A 22,136-nucleotide genomic window follows, 5' to 3' on the forward strand; every position below is an offset into this window, starting at 1 on the left:
GTTGGTAACTCTAAATCTGTAATTATATTTAAAATAAAACATCATTTCTTAATACACTTATACTCGCGATATAATTATATAAATGCAAATAGAATTAAATATGTATAATGGTTTCTAGTAGGAACAAAATAATATCTATCTAAAAATATAGTAATTAAAATTGAAAAATAATTAGACCACCTAAACATATATATACATACTTTTATTAGGGTTAAAAAATTATATAATATATCTGAGCTTAAATAAATTGTATTAAAAATTAAATATAATTACGTGAATTTTGTCGATATAATATGTTTTTGGCTAAAATAAAATAATGTATACAACTGAAGGCTAAACCAAGGTTAAAATCAAATTAAAGATAATTCCTCCCTATTATGTTAAAATTATTAAAATAAAATAATTAATAAAATATAACAAATTTAAATATTAAAATTTTAAAAATATAACTACAGTTATTTAGAACAACTGTGCATCGCACAGATTATTGACTAATAATCATTTATTTGGAAAGCGAAGAAATTTTGACAACTATTTTTAGAATTTAGAATTTGATCACTATTTTGAAAATAAGATACCACTTGATAATATATTCAAATAGAAAAAAATTATGGAGATTGTATTTTTATCGGATAGCTCGAGACCACCTATGTTTTTCAATTAAAATACTATAAAATATATTATCATTTTGTTAGTGATGTTCTACGAATATCACTAATTTATTAAAATTGTTGAAGATCATTTAAATTTAATAAGTATAATGCGTATGTCTACAATTTAAACAAATATTGTGCAAACTAAACATGTTTTTTACAATAAAATATTTTGTAATGTTTTACATGTATTATATTCAAGATTTTAAATAGAATAATGATCTTTGTAAAACCTAATTCACAAAATAACAAAATAATATGTTTTGTAATGTTTTTATGCAAAATTTCAGTTATAGAACATACATAATTTCCATGTCCTCCAACAAAAACGTGATTATCATTGACTTGAATTTAAAAATTTAAAAAGAAAATTGATTAATTGAGAGTATTTATACATAAAACGTCAATTGCTCAATTAATAAAAGTTAAAAGATGTCACAGTCAAGGTGGCCCAAAAATGGTCGATGTTGTACAAAAATAATGTATGACAGTTCCTGGGGTACGTAATGCAGTAGCATCAAGTATTCTAGTGGTTGCATTTGATCCGAGTTGAGAACTTGAGAACCAGCGGGGAAACTGAGCAAAATTGAGACCACTCAGACATTGACAACTACATGTAAACCAAATGGGGTCTGTATATCTATTTAAAAAAGAAGGGGCCTCTGTTTTAATTTCTTATTCCAGCTTTACAGTGATGTTAGGAGTGCGAAGACAATATTTTATTTCTTAAACCCATTTCAGCTTAGTAAAATAAAATGTACTTGCTCCCATGTCAAATAAATAAATATAATAGCAGGCTCTGTTAGCACCAATATATTATCAAATTACTCAGGAGTTGTTTACTTACAAAAAAAATTTCCAGCTTTCTTTTTTTCAATTTTTTAAAATTTTCTCACTTTTCTATTTATTAGAAAATTATTGAAAAATGAGAAAACATGTTCCAAATTAACTTTAAAAAAAATTTGGAAAAAATATATAAACATTTCTTAATTTGAAATATATAATTCTTTTATATAATCCATGAACAATTATAAATAATGTTATTGTCAACAAAAATTATATTATGAGAACTTGTTTTTAAATTATTCAATTATATATATATATATATATAGTTTTCAATATTTGTATCATATATCAACTTTTATGTATTATTATGTTAACAATTTATTTGTGATTACATCATTAATATAAAACTTTTAAATTTTATGCGAGTTTGTTTTGTTTTTATTTTAAAATAAATGTATTAATATTTAATAATACTAATTGTATTACTATTAATAATATTCATGTATTTCCATAAAAAATAATATAATAATATATTACGCACATCTTATTTAAAAAGGTAGTGAATAAAAATATAGTGAATGTGTGTATATTAGGGTTATAACGTGGTTATTTTATTTTTATTTTTTTAATCGTAGGTAACCCGTAGCCCTTCGGGTGCGCACTGGGTAACGTATGGGTGTTTTCTGTTTTTTTATATTAGAAAACAATAAAAAACTGTTTCACAGAGTTTTCTCATTCCTAGTTATAAATCATAAAACCGTGTTTTTCAATTTTCTAGTTTTCATTTTAGAAAATATGTCAGTTTAACACATATTCAAAATTTTCTATTTTATAAGAAAAGTTTTATGAAAAACTGGTGAAGTAAACACCCTTAACTTTTCTTATTTGATAAGTCAATTGTTCACATTTATAGAAGAGCTCAAATCGGTTATTAAAATTTGTTTGGAATAAAATGACGTGATATTTGCCATAATTTATTTTATCAACTCATACGGTAAAATCTCGGAAAATTAATATACTCAGGACCGGATAATTTTATTCATTTAAAGAAAGTATTCATTTATCGAATTTAAAAATACATTATCTTTATATATTGAGATCATAAAAAATTATTCATTTGTCGAGATTATTCGTTTATCGAATATTCAATTATTGATATTGTACTGTATAAATTTATGCGGGTTGGCATTTCATTATCAAGAAAGTTATAAAGTGTATCTCTTACTAATTATATACCTTTCACATTGGTATTTCAGAATAATTTTGATAACTATTTTGGGACCTTGCCATTTTTCTTTATAAAATAGCATAATTCTTTGCATTAATTTAATCGAATTTGATTATGTATTAAATTTTTTATCTTCATTAATTTCTTTTTCTCAATAAACGTATTATTTATGATGAAAATTTACTGGAATCGGATTAAATCAGTATAATTTTTTTCTTCATTATAAAATTATATAAGATAATTAGATATAACTTTGTTTTCAGGGGTTTCTTAATTTTCTCTGTATTCGGTTATATATAACTTTGTTAGGGGTTTCATAATTTTTAATGATAAAATTATATAAAATAATTATGTTAAAATAATAAATTAACCAAGTGAGAGTAATTAAGTAATTTCAGTAAATACTATTTATCATGAAAAATTGAAATCTAATTAAAGAAGTGTAAAAAAATAAATTATAGTTAGAAATATTTTTCTTCATTATAAAACTACAAGATAATTCACATTTTAATTTATTTATGGTGCGTGTGTTTTAAAATCCGTAAGATTAAAAATTACTCGCTCCGTTCCTAAATATTTTTCCTGTTTATATTTATGTTGAACACGTTTGCTAATGCACATTTTTTATTGTTAATATTTTTAATTTTATATTAATATTAAATATAAAAACTTCTTTAATATACGAACACTCATAAATACAATTTAACAAAATCACTTATAGTTAATCTTATAAATTAGAGGTAAATTAATGATCAATGAAAATGCTGTAAAAAGTCAAAACAATTTTTGGGAAGGTAGGAGTATAAAATATATTTTGTTAAGATTATGTCTCCCAAAAGATATGACGTGGTAAAACATTTAATCAACAATTAGTTCTGGAGACATTGTTGGTACGTTGCTGACTTGAAAAAGGTTGTTTGACTCCAGAAAGCGTTAAATTATTGCCAGTTCTCACAACTTTATCATGTTATGCTACTCTATTTTGAGCTTTCAATCCAGTTTAACTTACTTTTCGTAAGCCGTTATAGTTATGCTATTCACACCAAACATTACTTAAGGACAAACTAGTTGTAGTTTCTAGATTCAGTTGTGTAAGAATCTGTTTCAGTTTCTCGATATGGAAGGTACTGTATCTGTACGACTTGTAGGCTCTGAGATTCATGGTTTTCATACCATGGCAGGTAATCTTTTTATATTCATCTACATGTGTACTTTTATTATATGTGTACCGATTTTTGTTCATATAGTTGAATTCTTAAGATGAAGTAGTACGACTCTCATACCGTGTTAAGTACTAGTTCATGTAAAACTTAAGATTAGGAGGCAGTAGTAACTGAACTCTAATACCATGTTAAGTACGAGTTTTTGTAAAAAACTTAAGATGTTAGGAAGAGGACCCTGTTCTTATATACGATCCAAAGTATGAATTATATAATTGTTAGTAGCATAAATAGTATAAGTTTGCTGTAAAGTGAAAGTAAAGAAGTTTATTGTACAAACTAAGTGTAAGTGTCTGCTTAAGTCAAAGAAGTTTGGCAGTTGTTTTATAAATATATGCCATTAGGGAAATAGTGTAAGAAGCTATGTTTGATAATCATCTACATTCTATATCTTAATTGAAAGTTGTTATTTGGTTATGTTTAGGAATGAGAAATGTTTCTTATTTACAGTTCTGGTAAGTAGTTAATGATTGAAGAGCCTGAAAAATGTTTTACCTCTGGAAATGCATGTTAGAGTTGATGTCAGCAAGAGGTGTTAATGAGAGAATGACAGTTAGTTGATGAGTTTAGGGGCCGAAATGTTGTGGTGGCAGTAGCTTGGCTTAAATAACATGTTTAAGTTTTTTCTCCTAACTAGTATATCGATGATCAGAATGAGGTCTTCTGGTTGTGGGTCTGACAACTGACTAAGAAGTATCTCCTGTGTGATCACAAATAATTATAACTTGTAGTCATGATTTTGAGGTGTTCTAATTAGGGGTGAGCGCGGGTCGGTTCGGTTTTATGATGAAACCGAAACCGAAACCGTATACCTTCGGTTTTTAAAATTGAAAACTTCGGATTCGGTTTCAAAATTATCGGTTTCGGTTACGGTCGGTTCGGTTTCGGTTTCAAAACCGCACAAAATAAATTTAATAACTAAACAAGTATGCATTTTATTCAAGCGCAAAAATATATTTTTTCATCAAATATACTACTAATTGTTATACAAAAATGTAGAACAGCGATACTTGTAATGTAAAGAAAGAAAAGAAAAAGTATTAATCATGTGTGCCAGTGAGAAAAACAAGCAGGTAGGGTACCAGTAGCAATGGAAAATACAGATTATCATGATTAGTAATGACCTAACTACCTTGATCCAAGCAAGTTACTTTACTAGATTAACTAACCAACTGAGGAAGCCGAATAGCCCTCATACATACTGACATAAAACATATGTATATTTAAAAAAATGGATATAAAACATAGTATTTATATGAATTATCGGATCGGTTCGGTTTTCTTCGGTTCGGTTTTAACATATAACCGAAACCGATTTCGGTTTTTATTTTTTCGGTTTCGGATCGGTTCGGTTTTTCACGGTTCGGTTTTTATCGGTTTCGGTTCGGTTACATTTCGGTTTTTTGCTCAGCCCTGGTTCTAATTGTCAATTCATGGACTAGAAATAGTATTCCTCTATGATTGCAATCAAATCCAAGTTATTATTCTTATATTTTAATGCACAATATAGTAAGATCATATACTGTTCCTATACCTGTAGAAGGGAGAAACCATGATTTTTCCTAGTTCTGATATGACAATTATGTATCATATCCTTCCAGCTAAAAGATTAGAATTTTAACTTTTGTCCTGTAATACTGGAGATTACATTATATCTTCTATATTTGAATTAGTGATTATTTACTCGAGTTCAACAATAATCCGTGGTAATGGAAATTCAAAGATGCCTGAACTCCTATGACCTAACAGAATGGAAATGAGAAGAACTGTAAATGACATGTGTCTTTAATTCATCATTTACTTGTTGTTTTATCATACTATCATAGTGTTTGACTGGCCGGGTTTTTTTATTTTTGTGAACAGACTTGGATATTGGCAATGTGATGGAGGAAGCTAAGTCAAGATGGCTCAGACCAAATGAGATCCATGCAATACTCTGTAATTATAAGCATTTCACAATCTATGTCAGGCCAGTAAACTTACCACCAGGTATTTTATTATTTGCATAAATGTATTCACTCATTGTTTGCCAGTTGTTTCTAAAGACATGTCTGTTATTGGCTTATTTCTGGATAACAATGAAGCCTATGTTCTCTGGTAAGTTGTAAATGTATTGAAGTACACATGCATCTGTTCATAACTTAAAAATAGGGCTTGGGTGAATTTTAGAGTCTGGACTAATGACCCCCCTCCCCCAGCTAGCCTAACCTTGAAAATATGAAGAGTTGTCCTTGTTATTTTTCAAAAAAATTGGCATAGTAACAAAATTCAAGTCATATCTACATCCACCTGCCTGACACTCTTTGTGTTCTAAAGATTTAATTATTCGGACAAGCTCAGAATACACCGAATCCATACCAAGCCCCACAAATCCTCCACTAAATTAATCTTTCCATGCTTATCCAAGTTGGAGTATAGCTGGATTGTAATTCTTAACTTCTAATATCCTACATCTTTATTGCAATCTATCAGCTGGCATGATGGTATTATTTGACCGGAAGATGCTGAGGAACTTCCGGAAAGACGGACATAACTGGAAGAAGAAAAAAGATGGAAAAACAGTTAAAGAAGCTCATGAACACTTAAAAGTGAGCGCCTTTCGATGCTTGTGTTACATTTCACTTATAAGTTTATTTAAATGGATAGTTATAGACCTTAGCTGATGAATGGTTGCAGAATTTGATATCCACTTGAGGGACATATGCTTAGAGTCTCAAAAATATGTTGGTGTCAATCTCAGAAAGTATGTAATGGCACCGATTATCGCCCCCTCCCAACCTCTATTCTGCATGTCAAATATAGCTTGCTTGTGGGTATAACAGTCCTAAAGTTATTAAATTGTTCTGCTCCTAATTTACTAAGCTATCTAGGATCCGAAATTCTTTGATATTAAATAATAAATACCTCCCTAAGCAAGATAGTTGCTCCTCTCCTAAAGTACTAACACGAGCTAATAGCAAAAGAAAAGCTAGTAGCCGGCCGCTGCTATCTCTTCTTATATAGCATAGCTTCCAAATAGCTCAAAGCTGTTGTCCTATGTATTCACTTTCCTGTTAAAGGATGAGAGAGTTTGTCACTTCGAGCAATTGGACCCTGTTTTTAATTATATCATGGTGATTAAGACCAAGTATTGCATGGGCTGATGTCAAACTCCAGGACAAGGAAAATCCAGCTGAGCTAGGTAATTGAATAGCACTCCGTATTTCCTTTGGTGGTTATATATGTCTATGTTAGTCTCTTCTTGATCAACCATTTTACCGTGACAAGATCTGTAGCCTGTTGGTACCCGGATGGCAATTGATCCTATAAGCTTTACCCCTTTTAGTCGAGGGCTAGAATTTTACAAGATGTACCCATTCTGCAGAGACATGTCTCATTTTTGCGCTGCTTGTTTACATATATTTGCTTCTTTTTTTGTGTGTGAGTTTCTTATTTGTACTTTTTCCAAATATTTATTATAAACTTTTGGCATAGGAATCGGTGGAAAGTTAAATACAACCTTAATTTCTATTTATGGCATGAAGGATGCACAGACTGGTTAAATAGAAAATTATGTTGTTATAAATTTAAGGTTTTCAGTATTTAGGTTGTCATCGGTTTAAAGTCATTTGTAAATCACATTTTGGGAAGACAGAGTCAATCTTCTTATCACAGATTTAAACTTTTATTATAGATTTTTTTTCGAACTGGTTACATCATAATTAATTTTCCTTTTTGCTTTATGTCCTCTTTAAAGGTTGGCAATGATGAAAGAATTCATGTATACTATGCACATGGCGAAGATAATCCAACTTTTGTTCGCAGATGCTATTGGCTACTTGATAAGTATGTTCCAACTTCTATTCAGTGTTCATATTGGTTGATTAATTTTTCTAAATATATTAAAATGTCATATAAAAAAATTATTATCATCTTGGAAAAAAAAATTATTGGTAGTGCTCTAGTAGTTATTCGCTCTAACATAAGTAAGGGAGCCAACAAGGTCACCAACCATATGGAAATGTAAAAGAACACCTTAAAAGCTCATTTACTTAAACTTTGCTGCTTTAGATCAAATTCTAATGTCTTTTTTTTATTATTTCAGAAAATTGGAACATATTGTCCTAGTGCACTATCGCGACACTCAAGAGGTTGGTCCCGAACACCTTCTTTAACACTATCTTTATTTATGTATGTTTCTGTGATTTAAACATCATCTGATTTAAAGTATTAGTACTGCAATTGCATAAATAGTTTAAACTTTAAAATGCCATGGTGGATTTTGCTACTCTATTTCTGTTTGATATTCTAGGCCTGCTCAAAGTACGTGGAACGCTTTTTTTTTTGGTCTTCCGATGAAGTTATTCCTATTTTATTACCTCAAAGCTTTTCCTTTATCTAAATACACTGTACTTTATATTTCAATTTATTAATAGTCATACTACGAAAACTATAGAAATTCTGAACCTATATTTTGTTCTATACTGAAAACGCATGTATAATGTATGTGTGCGCTTATATATGATTACATAGAGAGATATATAGCTATATATAGACACACACACATGTAATAAGTTCTGCTCCAAGTTGGCATTAAAACCAGGAATGTGAACTAATGATACATTGGGGTATGCCTATTGAAACCCTTGATGGTGACCTATGTACTCTAGTTCAGCCAATCATGCATTGTTTACCTATCACAAAGTCAACAAGAATTAGGGTAGGGAAAATAAGTGGCTGTAATTAAAGTAGTTAATTGAAACTATTGTTGGCCCTTCATGTAACTATTAGGTTAATTATACGGGTCTCGTCTCCTTTGTTGTTTTCAATTGGAATGTTGTTGGAAAAATGTTCTTCTTGTTGTTAAGTGCTTGATGAATCTAAACGTGATTTATGAATAACAGTTTGACCTTCTTACGTGATCACTACAAGTCATAGCTGTTTGGTAATTGGTATAACCTTGTTTTTAGTTTCTGATGGACCTATAGCAGATACAGAGCAGGCAAAATCCATTTTAGGCATATCCAAGTACCCAAGCGTTGAATTTTAATTGTTTCCTTCATGTCAAGAGAATAGACCTTATTGTTGACTCTCATTTGAATCAGCATAACTGAGGTAATTAAATTATGGTCTTATATTGCATGCCTGCTGTAGTCACAGGGTTCGCCCGCTGCACCTATATGCTCCAGCTCTTGCTCAATCCTTTCTGAACCACCAGCTTCTCGGATTGTACCAGGAGAATCTAATTCTGTGGTTGATGAAGTATACTATACAAACGAGAAAGCATATTTAGGTAACATTAGTTTTTCTCTTAAGTGGCAGCATCTTTTGCCTGATTTTTTGCAATGTATTTATTATTTTTATTTTAAGAAAGCAGCCGATTATATGTCACACATGAAGTTTATATGGTTAACATGTTCCAACACACTTCGACAAGCAACACTAGTGGATTAATTCACTTGTCTTTTTGTAGTCGTTCAACGTTTTCATAATGACTGCTGGCTAATATCTCATCTTCATGTTGTATAATTTAATTTTCCTTTCCGAATGTATGTCATGCTCTCATTATCGTATTTTTTAAACTTATATAGAGCCCAGTGAAAACATCCAAGATCATGAAATTAGACTTCATGAGATAAATACGCTTGATTGGGATGAACTTGTGGTGCCAGAAGATCCCAGCAAGTTGAATGCACCTGAGACTGGTAACAGTTTTCATATTGTCTGCACTAGAATTAGGCTCAAAAAATGAGACCACTATACATATTGTGTATCTAAAAAGTTGTTATGTCAGGAATAATCTCAGGATTTGAGCAACAGAATCCATATGGAATGAATTTCTATGGGAATGATGTAAGTATATCCAGCTGTTTAGCAATAAGAATCTAACTCATTGCACTTCATGCAGTCACATCTCTTGAATATATCTTGCATTTTAATATATCTTGCATTCTCGTCTCTTAATGTTTTATTCTTTCTTTTCACAGTTGATAGTTATCTGAGTGTAAAAACCTGTTAATTTCAGGATTAATTCTCTGGATAAAATTATTTTTTTCTTGAGCATAAGAGTGATAGTATTGGGAATTGGGAGTCTTGATGGAAAGTTGCATTTTCTGTAGTAGAGTTTTAAAAATTAACCTAAATCTGATGGAAAGTTGCATTTTCTGTTGTAGATTTTTAAAAACTAACCTAAATCTGATCCAATTAGACATGTTATGTGATAAATAAATGCTAGCAAGGTTAAACAAAAAAAGTGTGACTGCAGAGTTTCTCTATTACCTCTCTGAAAATAGGTTTGTGTGTCACTCAAAAAAGATTTAGTTAGAGGTGTTATGCTTTAAGCAAGGTCCCAATGTCATGACTTGCGTACCGAGAGGATTTAATGTGGTCCACATGCTCTTAGGTTTGAGATGCATTTCTGCAATTAATGTGCTGCATCCAAATATATATTTAAAAGAAAAACTTGATTTATGTTGTCTGCCTGGCTATCAAACTTTAATGACATGTAATGCATTAAGTCTCTTGATACAGATACGAGCTATTATGGGTTGTTTGGCTTAAGTTTATAAATAGAAGAAAGAGTCTTACATTAGTTGGTCCTACTGTGGTTTTTTTTTTAATCTATAGACTTTGTTTTTAGGCCATATTTAACAGCAGATCATCTTTGCAGAGAAACCCTTTATCAGCCAATATATATTCTGAAGAAAAGACCCCATTAGACAAATTTTCTGATCTAGTTGTTGGGAGTAATTTGGATCATTCCAATATTTCAAGCAATGTTTACTCCGGTATTGTGGATGGCCAAATAGAATTAAATTTGCAGAGAAATGGTAATAAACAACTGACTGCAGTCTCTGGTGACTCCTTGGACACCATCAACAGAAATGCCCTCCAAAGTCAGGACAGTTTTGGAAGATGGATGACCTATGTCATTACTGATTCTCCAGATTCAGTGTTGACAGGTGATCAAAATCTGGAATCGTCTTTTTCAAATGGTCAGGAAACATCTACGTTAGGAGATCAACATCAGTCGTCATTCTCAGAGCAGATATTCAGTATAACAGATGTTTCTCCTGCATCCGCTCTTACAACCGAAGAAACAAAGGTTCTTCTATTTAAACTCCATACACTTCCGCAAAATGATATCAATTTGTCACTTTTTAGCAAATTCATATTAATCTGGAAGGAATATGTTGTTTATTTACTTGAAGACTATGATAAAATGAAAAATGAAAAGAGTGGATTTTTTTTGAACTGCAAAATATTTTTTTGCCATGAATAAAATAATTTTAGATTGACGAGTTATTATGGATGGACTGAGTGGGAAGTACACATTACAGTACAAACAAAATTAAGCAAAAAAAAATCAAAATTTTAGTTCGTATTTTATTGAAATTTGTGACGTTGATCACTGAAGTTCAAAATTTATTCCAATTCCTTAAACTTAAGGCTGGTAGTGCATGCAGTTTTTGTCTTCTATGTTTTGATATATAGAGTATGTACAATGATACAACTTTGAACTGCCTAATTATGTGTAGTTGAGACCACCAAGTTAGATAGGTCCAGAAATTTCAGTAGTCAATGATTATTCTTTAAGGACTGATGTTATATGTTTCCTTTCTTTCTTCATGTCAAGTAGACTTGTGTTTTTTCTCCATGTCTTATAAAATTATTCCGATAATTAATTTTTTAACCACCAATACATACTGCTGCAGATTCTAATTGTTGGATATTTTCATGAAGTGCATTCCCCATTTGAGAAGTCCAACTTATTTTGTGTATGTGGAGATGAATGTGTTCCTGCAGAACTTGTTCAACCTGGAGTGTACCGTTCCTTTGTTTCACTACACAAGCCTGGAGTATTTGATCTCTATTTGAGCTTTGATGGCCAGAAGTCTATTAGTCAAGTTGTGAACTTTGAGTATAAATCCCCTCCAACGGAAAAGTTGGTCAATCTGTCAAATGATGAATCCAAGTGGAAGGAATTTAGGAATCAAATGAGGCTTGCTCATTTACTCTTTTCTACGTCAAGGAGATCCAATACATTGACTACTAAGCTATCACCACATGCCCTCAAAGAGGCCAAGTTGTTTTCTCAGAAAACATCTCAAATTTCCCGTAACTGGGCATCTTTTCTGAAGTGTATAAATGACAATAAATTATCATTCCCACAAGCAAAAGACAATTTGTTTGAACTCACTTTACAGAATAGACTACAGGAGTGGCTATTGGAAAGAGTTGTAGAAAGGTGTAAAGTCACTGATTATGATGATCAAGGCCAGGGAGTAATTCATCTGTGTGCAATCCTAGGTTATAAGTGGGCTGTACCTCAATTTACGTTATCCGGCCTATCATTGGATTATCGGGACAAATTTGGGTGGACCGCTCTTCATTGGGCCGCATACTGTGGAAGGTTGCTGGTGAAATCTTTTAAAAATTTTGTTGCTGCTAAAATTTCTGTGCCCTGTTTGATCTCTAATCTTTTGTAAAATGATTTCAACTTTTTTCCTTCTAGAATAAATTAATAATCGCTTTTCCACAGTGATGAATTATAATGACATTCATCATGTCTTAGTCATGATACTATTTTGAGGAAAATGATTATTACTTCCACTCTTCAAGTAAATGTTTAAGGAAACACCTTAAAAGGTTACTCGGGACTGTTTATACTGGGGGTGTGTGTGTATGAATCAATGCTAACTATTCAATCTCAATTCAGGGAGGATATGGTTGCTATTCTTTTATCTGCTGGGGCAAAGCCAAATTTGGTCACTGACCCCACTTCGGAAAACCCTGGTGGATGCACAGCAGCTGATCTTGCATCCAAAAATGGTTATGATGGTTTGGGGGCTTATCTTGCAGAAAAGGGATTAGTGCAGCATTTTGAAGACATGACCTTAGCCGGAAACGTCAGTGGTTCACTGCAGATTACTACAACTAATCCTACTAGCCCGGGGATATTTACAGAGGAGGAGCTGTATCTGAAGGATACTTTGGCAGCCTATCGAACAGCTGCAGATGCAGCAGCGCGTATTCAGGCTGCATTTAGGGAGCAATCACTTAAGGTGCAAGCAGATGCTGCTAAGTTTTCCAACCCCGAGGATGAAGCACGCCATATAGTTGCAGCGATGAAGATCCAGCATGCATACCGCAAACATGACACACGGAAAAAGATGGTTGCTGCTGTTAAAATCCAACACAGGTTCCACACTTGGAAGATGAGAAAAGATTTCCTCAATTTGCGTCGTCAAACCATCAAAATTCAAGTAAGTTGTTTTCCTTGCCTATATAACTAGCTTATTAATGACTTGTACATTTTTCTTGTGGAAGAGCCAAAAGTCTTTTAGTTCAATTAGTTTCCAATGAATTTGAAGCCTTGTTGTGCCATTACCTTTCATCCTCCCTTTTAGTATATTTAAATTTAATAATTCTCCTCGTAATTCTCTTATAATCATGTTCTTGAGTTCTGAAGGTGAGAAGCGGAAGAAGAGGCGGAGAGATTTAATCTAAGCTTCTCCAAATTTTTCATTCAAAAAGTAGCATGACTTGCAGGAAATCTATAAATTTATAAATTAATTATAATTACATGAATTTCTTATATTCTTCCCTCAAAAAGTTTGGGAATAAATGTCACTTTTATTCTCTTCGTTAATTATTATTGCAACAAGAAAATCGAGAATATACTCTAGGTTAGTTGATGTGCTTTCTACCCTGAGGGATACTATCCAGGATAAATGATTTGGCATTGCTCAAAGTTTATATCCTTCTTTGTCGTAATTCGATTAACCTAATGTATGCACATATGAAGCAGAGTGCAGCTCGCAAAAGATGCAGTTTGTTTTCTGATTATATAACTTAAATTTATGATTGAAGATAATAAACATTTTATAACTTATTTTATGAATATTCAAAAGTTTTAATATATTATTATATATATAGAAATTACAATCTATCAAGGAGTTATTTATTGAGAAAGTTATGTTGTCCTAATAATGTGATCAAGGTTTACAAGGCCCGAGGGATTCTCACCTACATTTATAAAAAAAGCAAGTAAATTATCTGACTCAATATAATTAAATCTTTCAATTGAGTTGGATTAAAGAAACTTACTCTGAGGAAGATGCTGAATTTAAATGGTTCGCCTTGCGTTGAGTGTTTGAATTATAAGTGAAAATTAGACTTTACTGTTACATACCAGTTTATCAGGTCTGAGTAATGAATACCCGTTTTGTAGGCTGTTTTTCGAGGTCACCAAGTGCGGAAAGAGTACAAAAAGATAGTATTTGCAGTTGGAGTGCTTGAGAAGGCAATACTACGTTGGCGTTTGAAGAGGAAACGTATCCGCGGTCTTCAGGTTAGTCCAGATGAAGCTGCGAAAGACCCAAAACAAGAAGATGTAGTTGAGGATTTCTTTAAAGCCAGCCGGAAACAGGCAGAAGAGCGTGTTGAGAGATCCGTTGTACGTGTTCAATCCATGTTCCGCTCTAAGCGAGCACAAGAAGATTACAGGAGAATGAAACTAGCTCATAATAAAGCCAATGTAAGCACTTCTATTTACAAATACTGATCTATATAAATTTCAAAAATAGCAAAGCAACATGCATAACCTAACTTGACGTTTCATGTGTAGCTGGAATATGAAGGGTTTCTTAATCAAGACACTGATATGGGTTGAACTAGCACAAGGCATTGGCTAATTACAATTCCTAAGCTGCAATACCAGCGATTATACAGCTTTATATAAATGGCTGTTTTTGTTTTTATTTTACAATGTATATCAGGTAAATATGTATATCCAAGTAGTTGTAAACTTCTAGCTCATCTACATGTTTTTACAAGAATGCGAGCTTAATGATTTTAAGTTTGATCTTGTGCAATTTACAATAGCACATTCAGTTGCTGTTAGTTTGTGGTTTGTTTGATGGTGTGACACGATTGTGCTAGTTTGAGTTTGGTACAAATGTAACCATATGCCAAGTTCCTGTTCCTTGTTTGTATTCCTCGATACTATTTTTTGTAAATAGGTTGGTTCTGCAACACTGTGATGATGATGGATTGCACAATTTGGAATGCTGGTTTATCCATATCAGTTGCTCTTGTTTTAGATAGTTTCACCAGGCGTTGAGCCTGAACGTAGCTGTTCACGAAATCCAACTCTGGCATGTATATTCTAATTTCATTTTGCTTGTCATATTCATATTTTGTAATTTCATTATTTTAATGTCGTCTTTGTATTGTAATCGATTTTTGAAATCCCATTAATTCCTATAAATTTTTCTTTATCGGAGTATATATAAATATTTATTAAAATTAAAATACTATGTTCATTTAAATATGAATAATTATAGAATTTATAATATAAACAATGTATTTTTGTTAATAATTAACTAATATAATAATAAGAATGCATTAAATAATATTTTAATATATTAAAATACATCCAATTTTTACTCCTATTAATCCTGTATTTTTGATTAATTTCAAACAGCTCAACCGATTATGTCTGATTCCCGATTTTTACAACAATGATCAAAATTATTATTTCATGTAATTTTTAATTTAATTTTAATTTTATTTCAAAAAAATATAACTGATTTACCAAATACATTATTAACTAATATAAGTTACTTTTCTGGCAAATAAAAATATAAGTTACTTATATGTAAAATTATCCAAATACTTAAATAACTTATAATTTACCATATTCATACTTTTCAACTTTAAGATATAAATTACATTATTTAAGAAATCCTAAACAAGTTATCTAATTGCTTGTAGCATACATTCATTTTTGTTAACCGCCCCTCTTTAGGATTGACAGTATCGTAAGCACATTAGAAATTTAACTCAAAATCAAGATTGAAACAAGTGGTCCTTGAAATTACATGCTAAAACTTGTTTTCTACCAAAGACACGCCCCCAACAATTTATAGCATTCGAAAAAGTGAAAAAACTAACCAACCTATAAGAATATTGGGGGATTTAATGTTCACCAATTATGAGCACGAGGATTCTACCTATTAAAATAAATAAATTCTATGTGATATTTTTTATTTTTTTATTGATCTTTGCCACTGACCAAATCAAATCAAACATAAACATAAATAAAATACAATACACAATTCCGAAAATTTCAAATCACTTTTATTCCACTTAAAAATACTTTTGATATCTTAAACTCAATTTTGTTTAACTTTGTAAATCAAATAAAGAATTAGTGTCAGAATTAAGCACGATAATAAAATAAAAACAAAGAAATAAGACACTATAAATCAATCAATCATCTCTTCTATATATAATAGGAGAATAAGGGTATAATTTCATGAGATTAAAAACTCTCGTTCAAAATACTAAATTATCCCTATTTTTAATATTTATATAAAAAATGTGGTTTGTGGGAATCAAACTCAAGTTATTTCATTCAATTATACAACTTTTTACCACTACACCATATTGTCGCATGTGCTTTTTATCATACAGATAAAATGTAAGTGTGCTAAATGAATATATTTTTTTTAACTTTAAAAATACATACTTGATAATAGTTAGTTGAATATTTGTGCAGTTAATTTTAAATAATTGAATTCCAAATATAAAATTAGGCATAGTACATAAATGAATTATTATCTTATTTATTAATTATTTTTTAGTTTAAAAATATATCTCATATACTTTTAACATATTTTTTATTAAAAAAAGTAATTAAAATGTACATATATTATTTTTTATAAAATATATATTGAAAATAGAATCGCTTATATATAAATAATCTATATTGGTATTACATATTTACATAAGTTCGAATTATAATGACTATATATAATAGGAGAACAAGTGTATAATTTCATGAGATTAAAAAGTTTCATTGAAAAGACTAAATTACCCATGTTTTTAATATTTATATAAAAGATGTGGTTTGTGGGAAATGAATTCAAGCTGTTTCATTCAACTATACAACCGCTGAATAAATATTTTATTTAACTTTAAAGATACTTACTTGAATTCCGGAAAAAAATAGTTAGTTGAATATTTGTGCAGTTAATTTTAAAGAATTGAATTCCATATATAAAATTAGGCATAGTACATAAATGGATTATTATCTTATTTATTAATCATTTTTTAGTTTGAAAATATATCTCATATATTTTTAACATATTTTTTATTATAAAATGTAATTAAAATGTACATATATATTTTTTAAAAATATATATTGAAAATAGAATCGCTTATATATAAATAATCTATATTGGTATTACATATTTACATAAGTTCGAATTATAACGAGTCGATATATTTTATAACTTGGTCCATTGTTCAAAAAATACTCGAAATTTGACTACATGATCTGGCCGAAAAATATCGTCACATTCTACGTTTAGTAAATTTAAATTACAAGTTCAGCGAAAATATCTTACCAATAATGTAAAATTTTTTAATATTTTATGTCATATTGTCATGTGTTTGAGATCTTTATCGGATCAATTCAATTGATTATTTATATTAAAATTACTAACTTCACTGATAACGCATTATTATTTTTGGGATTTGTCCCAATTTTAAGAATATTCGAAATTTGATATGAGATCTCACAAGATTTGTTAAAACTATGATGATATAATAAATCGATTTATTTTTCATTTTTCACTTTAAAAAAATTAACTTTTTAAAAAGAATTCTTTTAGATCAGCAATATTCATTGATCAAAATAATATTGTACAAATAGTTTGAATTATTTTAAAATTTTGAATTATTCAAATAAAATTTATATCAATACTATATTTTAGCATTTAATTCAATGCATTTTATATTATCTAAGGAAAAAATATATATTGTTCAATAATTTGAAGGAATTAACCAGTTCAACTGATATTTATAAAATTTTATCGAACTGAAAATTTTTAATTTTAGAAGAATAGTATAAAATGTTATCAAATTATTATATGAAGAAATATTAGAGTCGTAATGAAAGAAATTTAAAAACGGTTTAAATAACGATATAAATACAATTTTTCTTTCGAATTCTTGAAAAAAATTATGAATATCAATAATAAGTCTTAAAAATATACAATTCATTTTTATATTACAACCATGATTGATACCCGGTTGCGTAAAAAATAGATATGGATTGTTTGTCAGTGATAATGTGAATAACATATATAAATTATAGCAATTTATTTATTACATAATTTTAATTTTTGAATAATTATAAATGCATGTTATTTAAGTAATTAATTATCACACTAGATGTTAATAATGATTATACATGTACATAAATCAGATATTTAGCCTATAAATAATTGAAACCATCATAATTTAGTAAGAGATGTAACATACAATAATTTACATGCTAACACGCACATACATATAACTTAATCTTATTTTGTTAATAGTAGTGTAAATAAAAAACTAATATTTTCTCATACATACATACGTTGAATTTCAAAAACTAATATTTTTCATTAAAATCAATTTTAATATTAAGTTTAATCGTTTCGTTTTAAACGTACACTTACTATCATGTTTATATTCATCTATTAAATATAAAATAACGTGTAAGAAAAATATAATATAATAATAGTTAAGGGGATATTCACTCCTAAAAGCAGTGTTGTAAAAAGCGCAAATCGGACCTAAGCGATGAGATCACATTCTAGCGCTTAAGCGCTAAAGCGTACGCTTAAGCAGTTTTAGAAGCGGACGCTTAATCAGATTATAAATAAATAAAAAATATGTATATTTTAGCAATAATGAATAATTTTTTGAATAAATAGATAACATTCATGCATTATAATAAATCAATAAAATAATCATTCAGAAAGTCATGATCAACTTAAAAATACAGGTAACATTTAAAAATATCAAATTATACCTTTTTTAAAAATAAGATTTATTTTTTTCTAATTATTTTTAATCCCCCTTTTAATTGGTTAAAAACCGCTTAATAGGTCAAAATCCGCTTAATTCCGCTTAGAGCCGCTTAAACCCGCTTAAACTTTATTAAACGCTTAAATATTCGATTTTGCATTAATCCAAGCGCTTTTACCACTGATTCCGCTTAAGCCCCCGCTTAAATGTCCGTTTAATGCGCTTTTTACAACACTGCCTAAAAGTGAGGAAATATTTGAAGATTCTAATGTTATAAAGGGGGACATGAAACTTGTTGGAGATAAATTTTATCTCTATTTCTACAAAATTTGACTCAAAAGCCTATATAAGGATATTGTTGGAGTTGCTCTACAAACATTATAATTGCATGATGTATAAAAAACTATAGAAAATGACCCGTGCCTCGCACGGGTTATTATACTAGTTCTAATTTGATGCCTCCAAAGCCTTCTATCTTATAACATATCTCCCAGTAAGTTTAAACGCAAATCAAATAAAAGTAGGTTATCCCAAGTTCTTTTCGGTCTTTCTTTCTCTCTTGCACCCGGCAACACTAAACCTTTCACTCTCCGCACTGAAACAGATATACGTCTCCTCCATATCATGTCCAAATCATCGCAGTATACCTAGCCTTACTTTATATATATATAAAATAAATGCAACTCATAATTACCTTCTGAAAATACCAATCGGCAATTTATCTAACCTGGTGTGACCACAAATCGACAATCATGTATGCGCAAAAAATTCCCATCAATCATTAAAAATAAGTTAAACTCATGAAAATAAAATTTCCACCAATTAAAATTAGTCTTTCATAAAAAAATGCATAAAAATTTGTACTTGGACTATCACACCAGGTTGCTCGAATTTGAATAAAATATTACAAATTTTTGTATTTCATGTTACATATAAGGTTACAAATGTTACATATAAGTTTGCAATATAGTTTTGAAAATATTTTCTGTAATTTGGGAATTTTTGAAAAAATCCCTACATTTTATTTTGCTTAAAATGATTTTTTTTTTATGAATTATAAACATTTTCAAAACCGAAAACAAAAAAAATAGTCCTCTACAGTATTTTGCAGATATTTTTTCATTACCTTTCTCAAGAATATTTTTTTTTAAAAAAGGTAACAAGTGGAGTAAGTTGCTATTTTCTAAAACAAATGGGCTGGTATCTCAAATTTGGTCACCCAGCGACAAAAGCCCAATTTAAAAGCCCAAATACTCAAAATCCAAACCCTTGGGATCTTTAAATACCTGACCTAAAATCACAATCTCTCTCCTGTTCGTCGAAACCCTAAGCCGCCGATCAGGTATTACATTCTTCCCTGTCAATCAATTCATTTAACCATACTTACAACCCATCTGTATGTATAATTTTAGCACGTAATTATCCTCTTCATTTCATATAATCACTAACACATAAATTCAATTTGTTTTACAGGTAGAGAGAGAGAGAGGAGAGAGAGAGAGAGAAGAGAGAGAGATGGCCAAGTCGAAGAATCACACAGCACATAATCAGTCACACAAGGCTCACAGGAATGGTATTAAGAAGCCCAGGAAGCAACGAAACATCTCCACCCGTGGCGTATGTATTCTGCCCCCCTCTCTAATTTTGTCTGTTATGTATCTGCATTGTTTTGTTTTCGAAAGTTTCAATAGACGGGTGTATTTTTTATCTTGATGAATTAGTAATCTCTTTAGAATAGTTAAATGCTCCGGTTCAGTAATTAGTAATTTATATTTACATGTGAGATATTGGATTGATGAAATTCTCTTGGTCCTAGCTTGGTGTATTATTTATCTTGATAAATCTGTAATCTCTTTAAACTAGGAGAAACTAGTAAAATACTCTGCTTCAGAAACTAGTAATGCATAGTATTATGTGATATTAGATTGATGAAATTGTATCGGTCACTTGAATGTATACATGTAGAGTTTTTGTTACTTATGTTTGTGAATTTGTGTTTTGGCTTCTAATTTGATGCATTTGTAATATTCATAGTGTAATGCAATTCTCTATTGGTCGGATTGTCCTGGATTGTTTAGATTTGTGAATTAGTAATCTTGATTGTTTAGATTTGTGAATTAGTAATCTTGATAATTTAATAATATAATTTTATTTATTAGGTTACAAATTACAATACTATGCGTGTTTATGTGTTGTTTTTGCTGGTGATGTATGTGAGTTTGTGTGTTGATTAATGTGATTCGGATGACAGATGGACCCAAAGTTTTTGAGGAACCAGAGGTATGCTAGGAAGCACAACAAAGCTGCTGATTCTGCTTCAGTAGAAGAGTGAACTCCAGTTTCGTGTTAAGAGTTCCATATGTTTTAATTTCTGTTATTGAACTATTAATAGGTTTTTATGTATTGGTTTGAACCTTGTAATGACTTTGGTTGAATGATATTGGTTGAATTCTCTGTTATTGAACTAGTTTTTGCCTCTTTTATTGTTATGTTTCAGTTTTTGTACTGTTTTCTATTTGCGACTTCTATGAAGTTTGGGATATGCAATGTCCTGATGTCATTAGGATGTAGTAAAGCTGATCCAAATTTCGGTCTTTTGCAATTTTGAGTGTTTGGAACCTGATATTGCTTGTAGCAATAGCCATGCTGTTTATATAATTGATTGGTAGAGTTCAGCATGTGTTCCTTGTCTGGTGGTTAATGGTCTTATGATGGTGCACAAAGTTTTATGGCTAATTCCTGTAGGTGTAAATTTAACTTACCAAGGTGGAGAACCTGTCTGCTTCAGCGAGGCAACATTTGTGGAGGACTTGTTAAGAGAAACTAGCACCTGTTTAGTTATCTTCATTCTCAACTTTATTTTGGCCTCTGACTCTTGTAAATTTCCATCAAATTTGTGGAATTTAGATTGATAAGTCATAAGAGTAAAAAGCCCTTGGTGGTGTTTCCATCTTAGCTTGATCTATTACTTCTATATTATTTTCTTTAGGGGTATGGTATTTTAAAAGAAATAAAAAGTAGTCTACTAGCTTTTTGTACATGATGCAACTTCAGTTTTAGCTTCTATTATTTGGAGGAAGCTTTCTGATCTGTTTTTGTAGTACATGATCTGGTTGTTACTATAGACTACATGGTATATGCGTCTCTTAGTATGCTGCTTGGTACAAATTACAGAGTATATGGTATACTTGAATTTCTTTATCCTGCATTCAAAACACAACCTTTTGATTAATGTGTATTGTTATGTTCATAGTTTTGGACAGTGTTACAGAAATCGCTAGACGTGTCAGGGTGGTGAGGGTACCTTCGAGAGATTAATCGGCAAGTCGGAGATTAATCGGAACATTAATCGGAAGAATATAAATATTATCTTTATTTTTTATAAATATATAATGGTCAATATGT

At 30.2% G+C, this 22,136-nt stretch overlaps 2 protein-coding genes across 4 annotated transcripts; both read left to right on the forward strand.

The window, feature by feature from the left end:
* Positions 1 to 3,555: 3,555 nt before the first annotated feature.
* Positions 3,556 to 15,057, forward strand: LOC141677071 (calmodulin-binding transcription activator 6-like). Of its 3 annotated transcripts, none has more exons than XM_074482809.1 (13): positions 3,556 to 3,848; positions 5,751 to 5,876; positions 6,360 to 6,475; positions 7,624 to 7,712; positions 7,972 to 8,017; positions 9,021 to 9,159; positions 9,458 to 9,571; positions 9,673 to 9,719; positions 10,537 to 10,971; positions 11,582 to 12,279; positions 12,586 to 13,132; positions 14,101 to 14,406; positions 14,497 to 15,057. In XM_074482809.1, exons 1-13 carry the CDS (start codon positions 3,785 to 3,787, stop codon positions 14,539 to 14,541), a joined length of 2,772 nt encoding a protein of 923 aa, XP_074338910.1. In that variant the 5' UTR covers positions 3,556 to 3,784; the 3' UTR covers positions 14,542 to 15,057. The 3 variants fall into 3 exon arrangements, with proteins under 3 accessions (XP_074338910.1, XP_074338909.1, XP_074338908.1); XM_074482808.1 differs by having other exon boundaries at positions 9,027 to 9,159; positions 9,661 to 9,719; XM_074482807.1 differs by having other exon boundaries at positions 3,557 to 3,848; positions 9,661 to 9,719.
* A 4,898-nt stretch (positions 15,058 to 19,955) lies between these two features.
* LOC141676731 (large ribosomal subunit protein eL29z-like) lies at positions 19,956 to 21,198 on the forward strand. The gene is made up of 3 exons (XM_074482434.1): positions 19,956 to 20,073; positions 20,205 to 20,348; positions 20,983 to 21,198. Exons 2-3 carry the CDS (start codon positions 20,247 to 20,249, stop codon positions 21,061 to 21,063), a joined length of 183 nt encoding a protein of 60 aa, XP_074338535.1. The 5' UTR covers positions 19,956 to 20,073; positions 20,205 to 20,246; the 3' UTR covers positions 21,064 to 21,198.
* The last annotated feature ends 938 nt before the right edge of the window (positions 21,199 to 22,136 follow it).

The sequence above is a fragment of the Apium graveolens genome, chromosome 8 (assembly GCF_009905375.1).
Source record: "Apium graveolens cultivar Ventura chromosome 8, ASM990537v1, whole genome shotgun sequence".
NCBI lineage: Eukaryota > Viridiplantae > Streptophyta > Magnoliopsida > Apiales > Apiaceae > Apium > Apium graveolens.

Bases quoted from the DNA above. Each gene is read 5' to 3' on its own strand.
- LOC141677071 (XM_074482807.1), top strand. From the start codon at position 3,785: ATGGAAGGTACTGTATCTGTACGACTTGTAGGCTCTGAGATTCATGGT. The intron at 5,877-6,359 runs GTATTTTATTAT...GCAATCTATCAG, and splicing joins GCCAGTAAACTTACCACCAG to CTGGCATGATGGTATTATTT. The intron at 12,280-12,585 runs GTTGCTGGTGAA...ATCTCAATTCAG, and splicing joins TGGGCCGCATACTGTGGAAG to GGAGGATATGGTTGCTATTC.
- LOC141676731 (XM_074482434.1), top strand. From the start codon at position 20,247: ATGGCCAAGTCGAAGAATCACACAGCACATAATCAGTCACACAAGGCT. The intron at 20,349-20,982 runs GTATGTATTCTG...TTCGGATGACAG, and splicing joins GAAACATCTCCACCCGTGGC to ATGGACCCAAAGTTTTTGAG.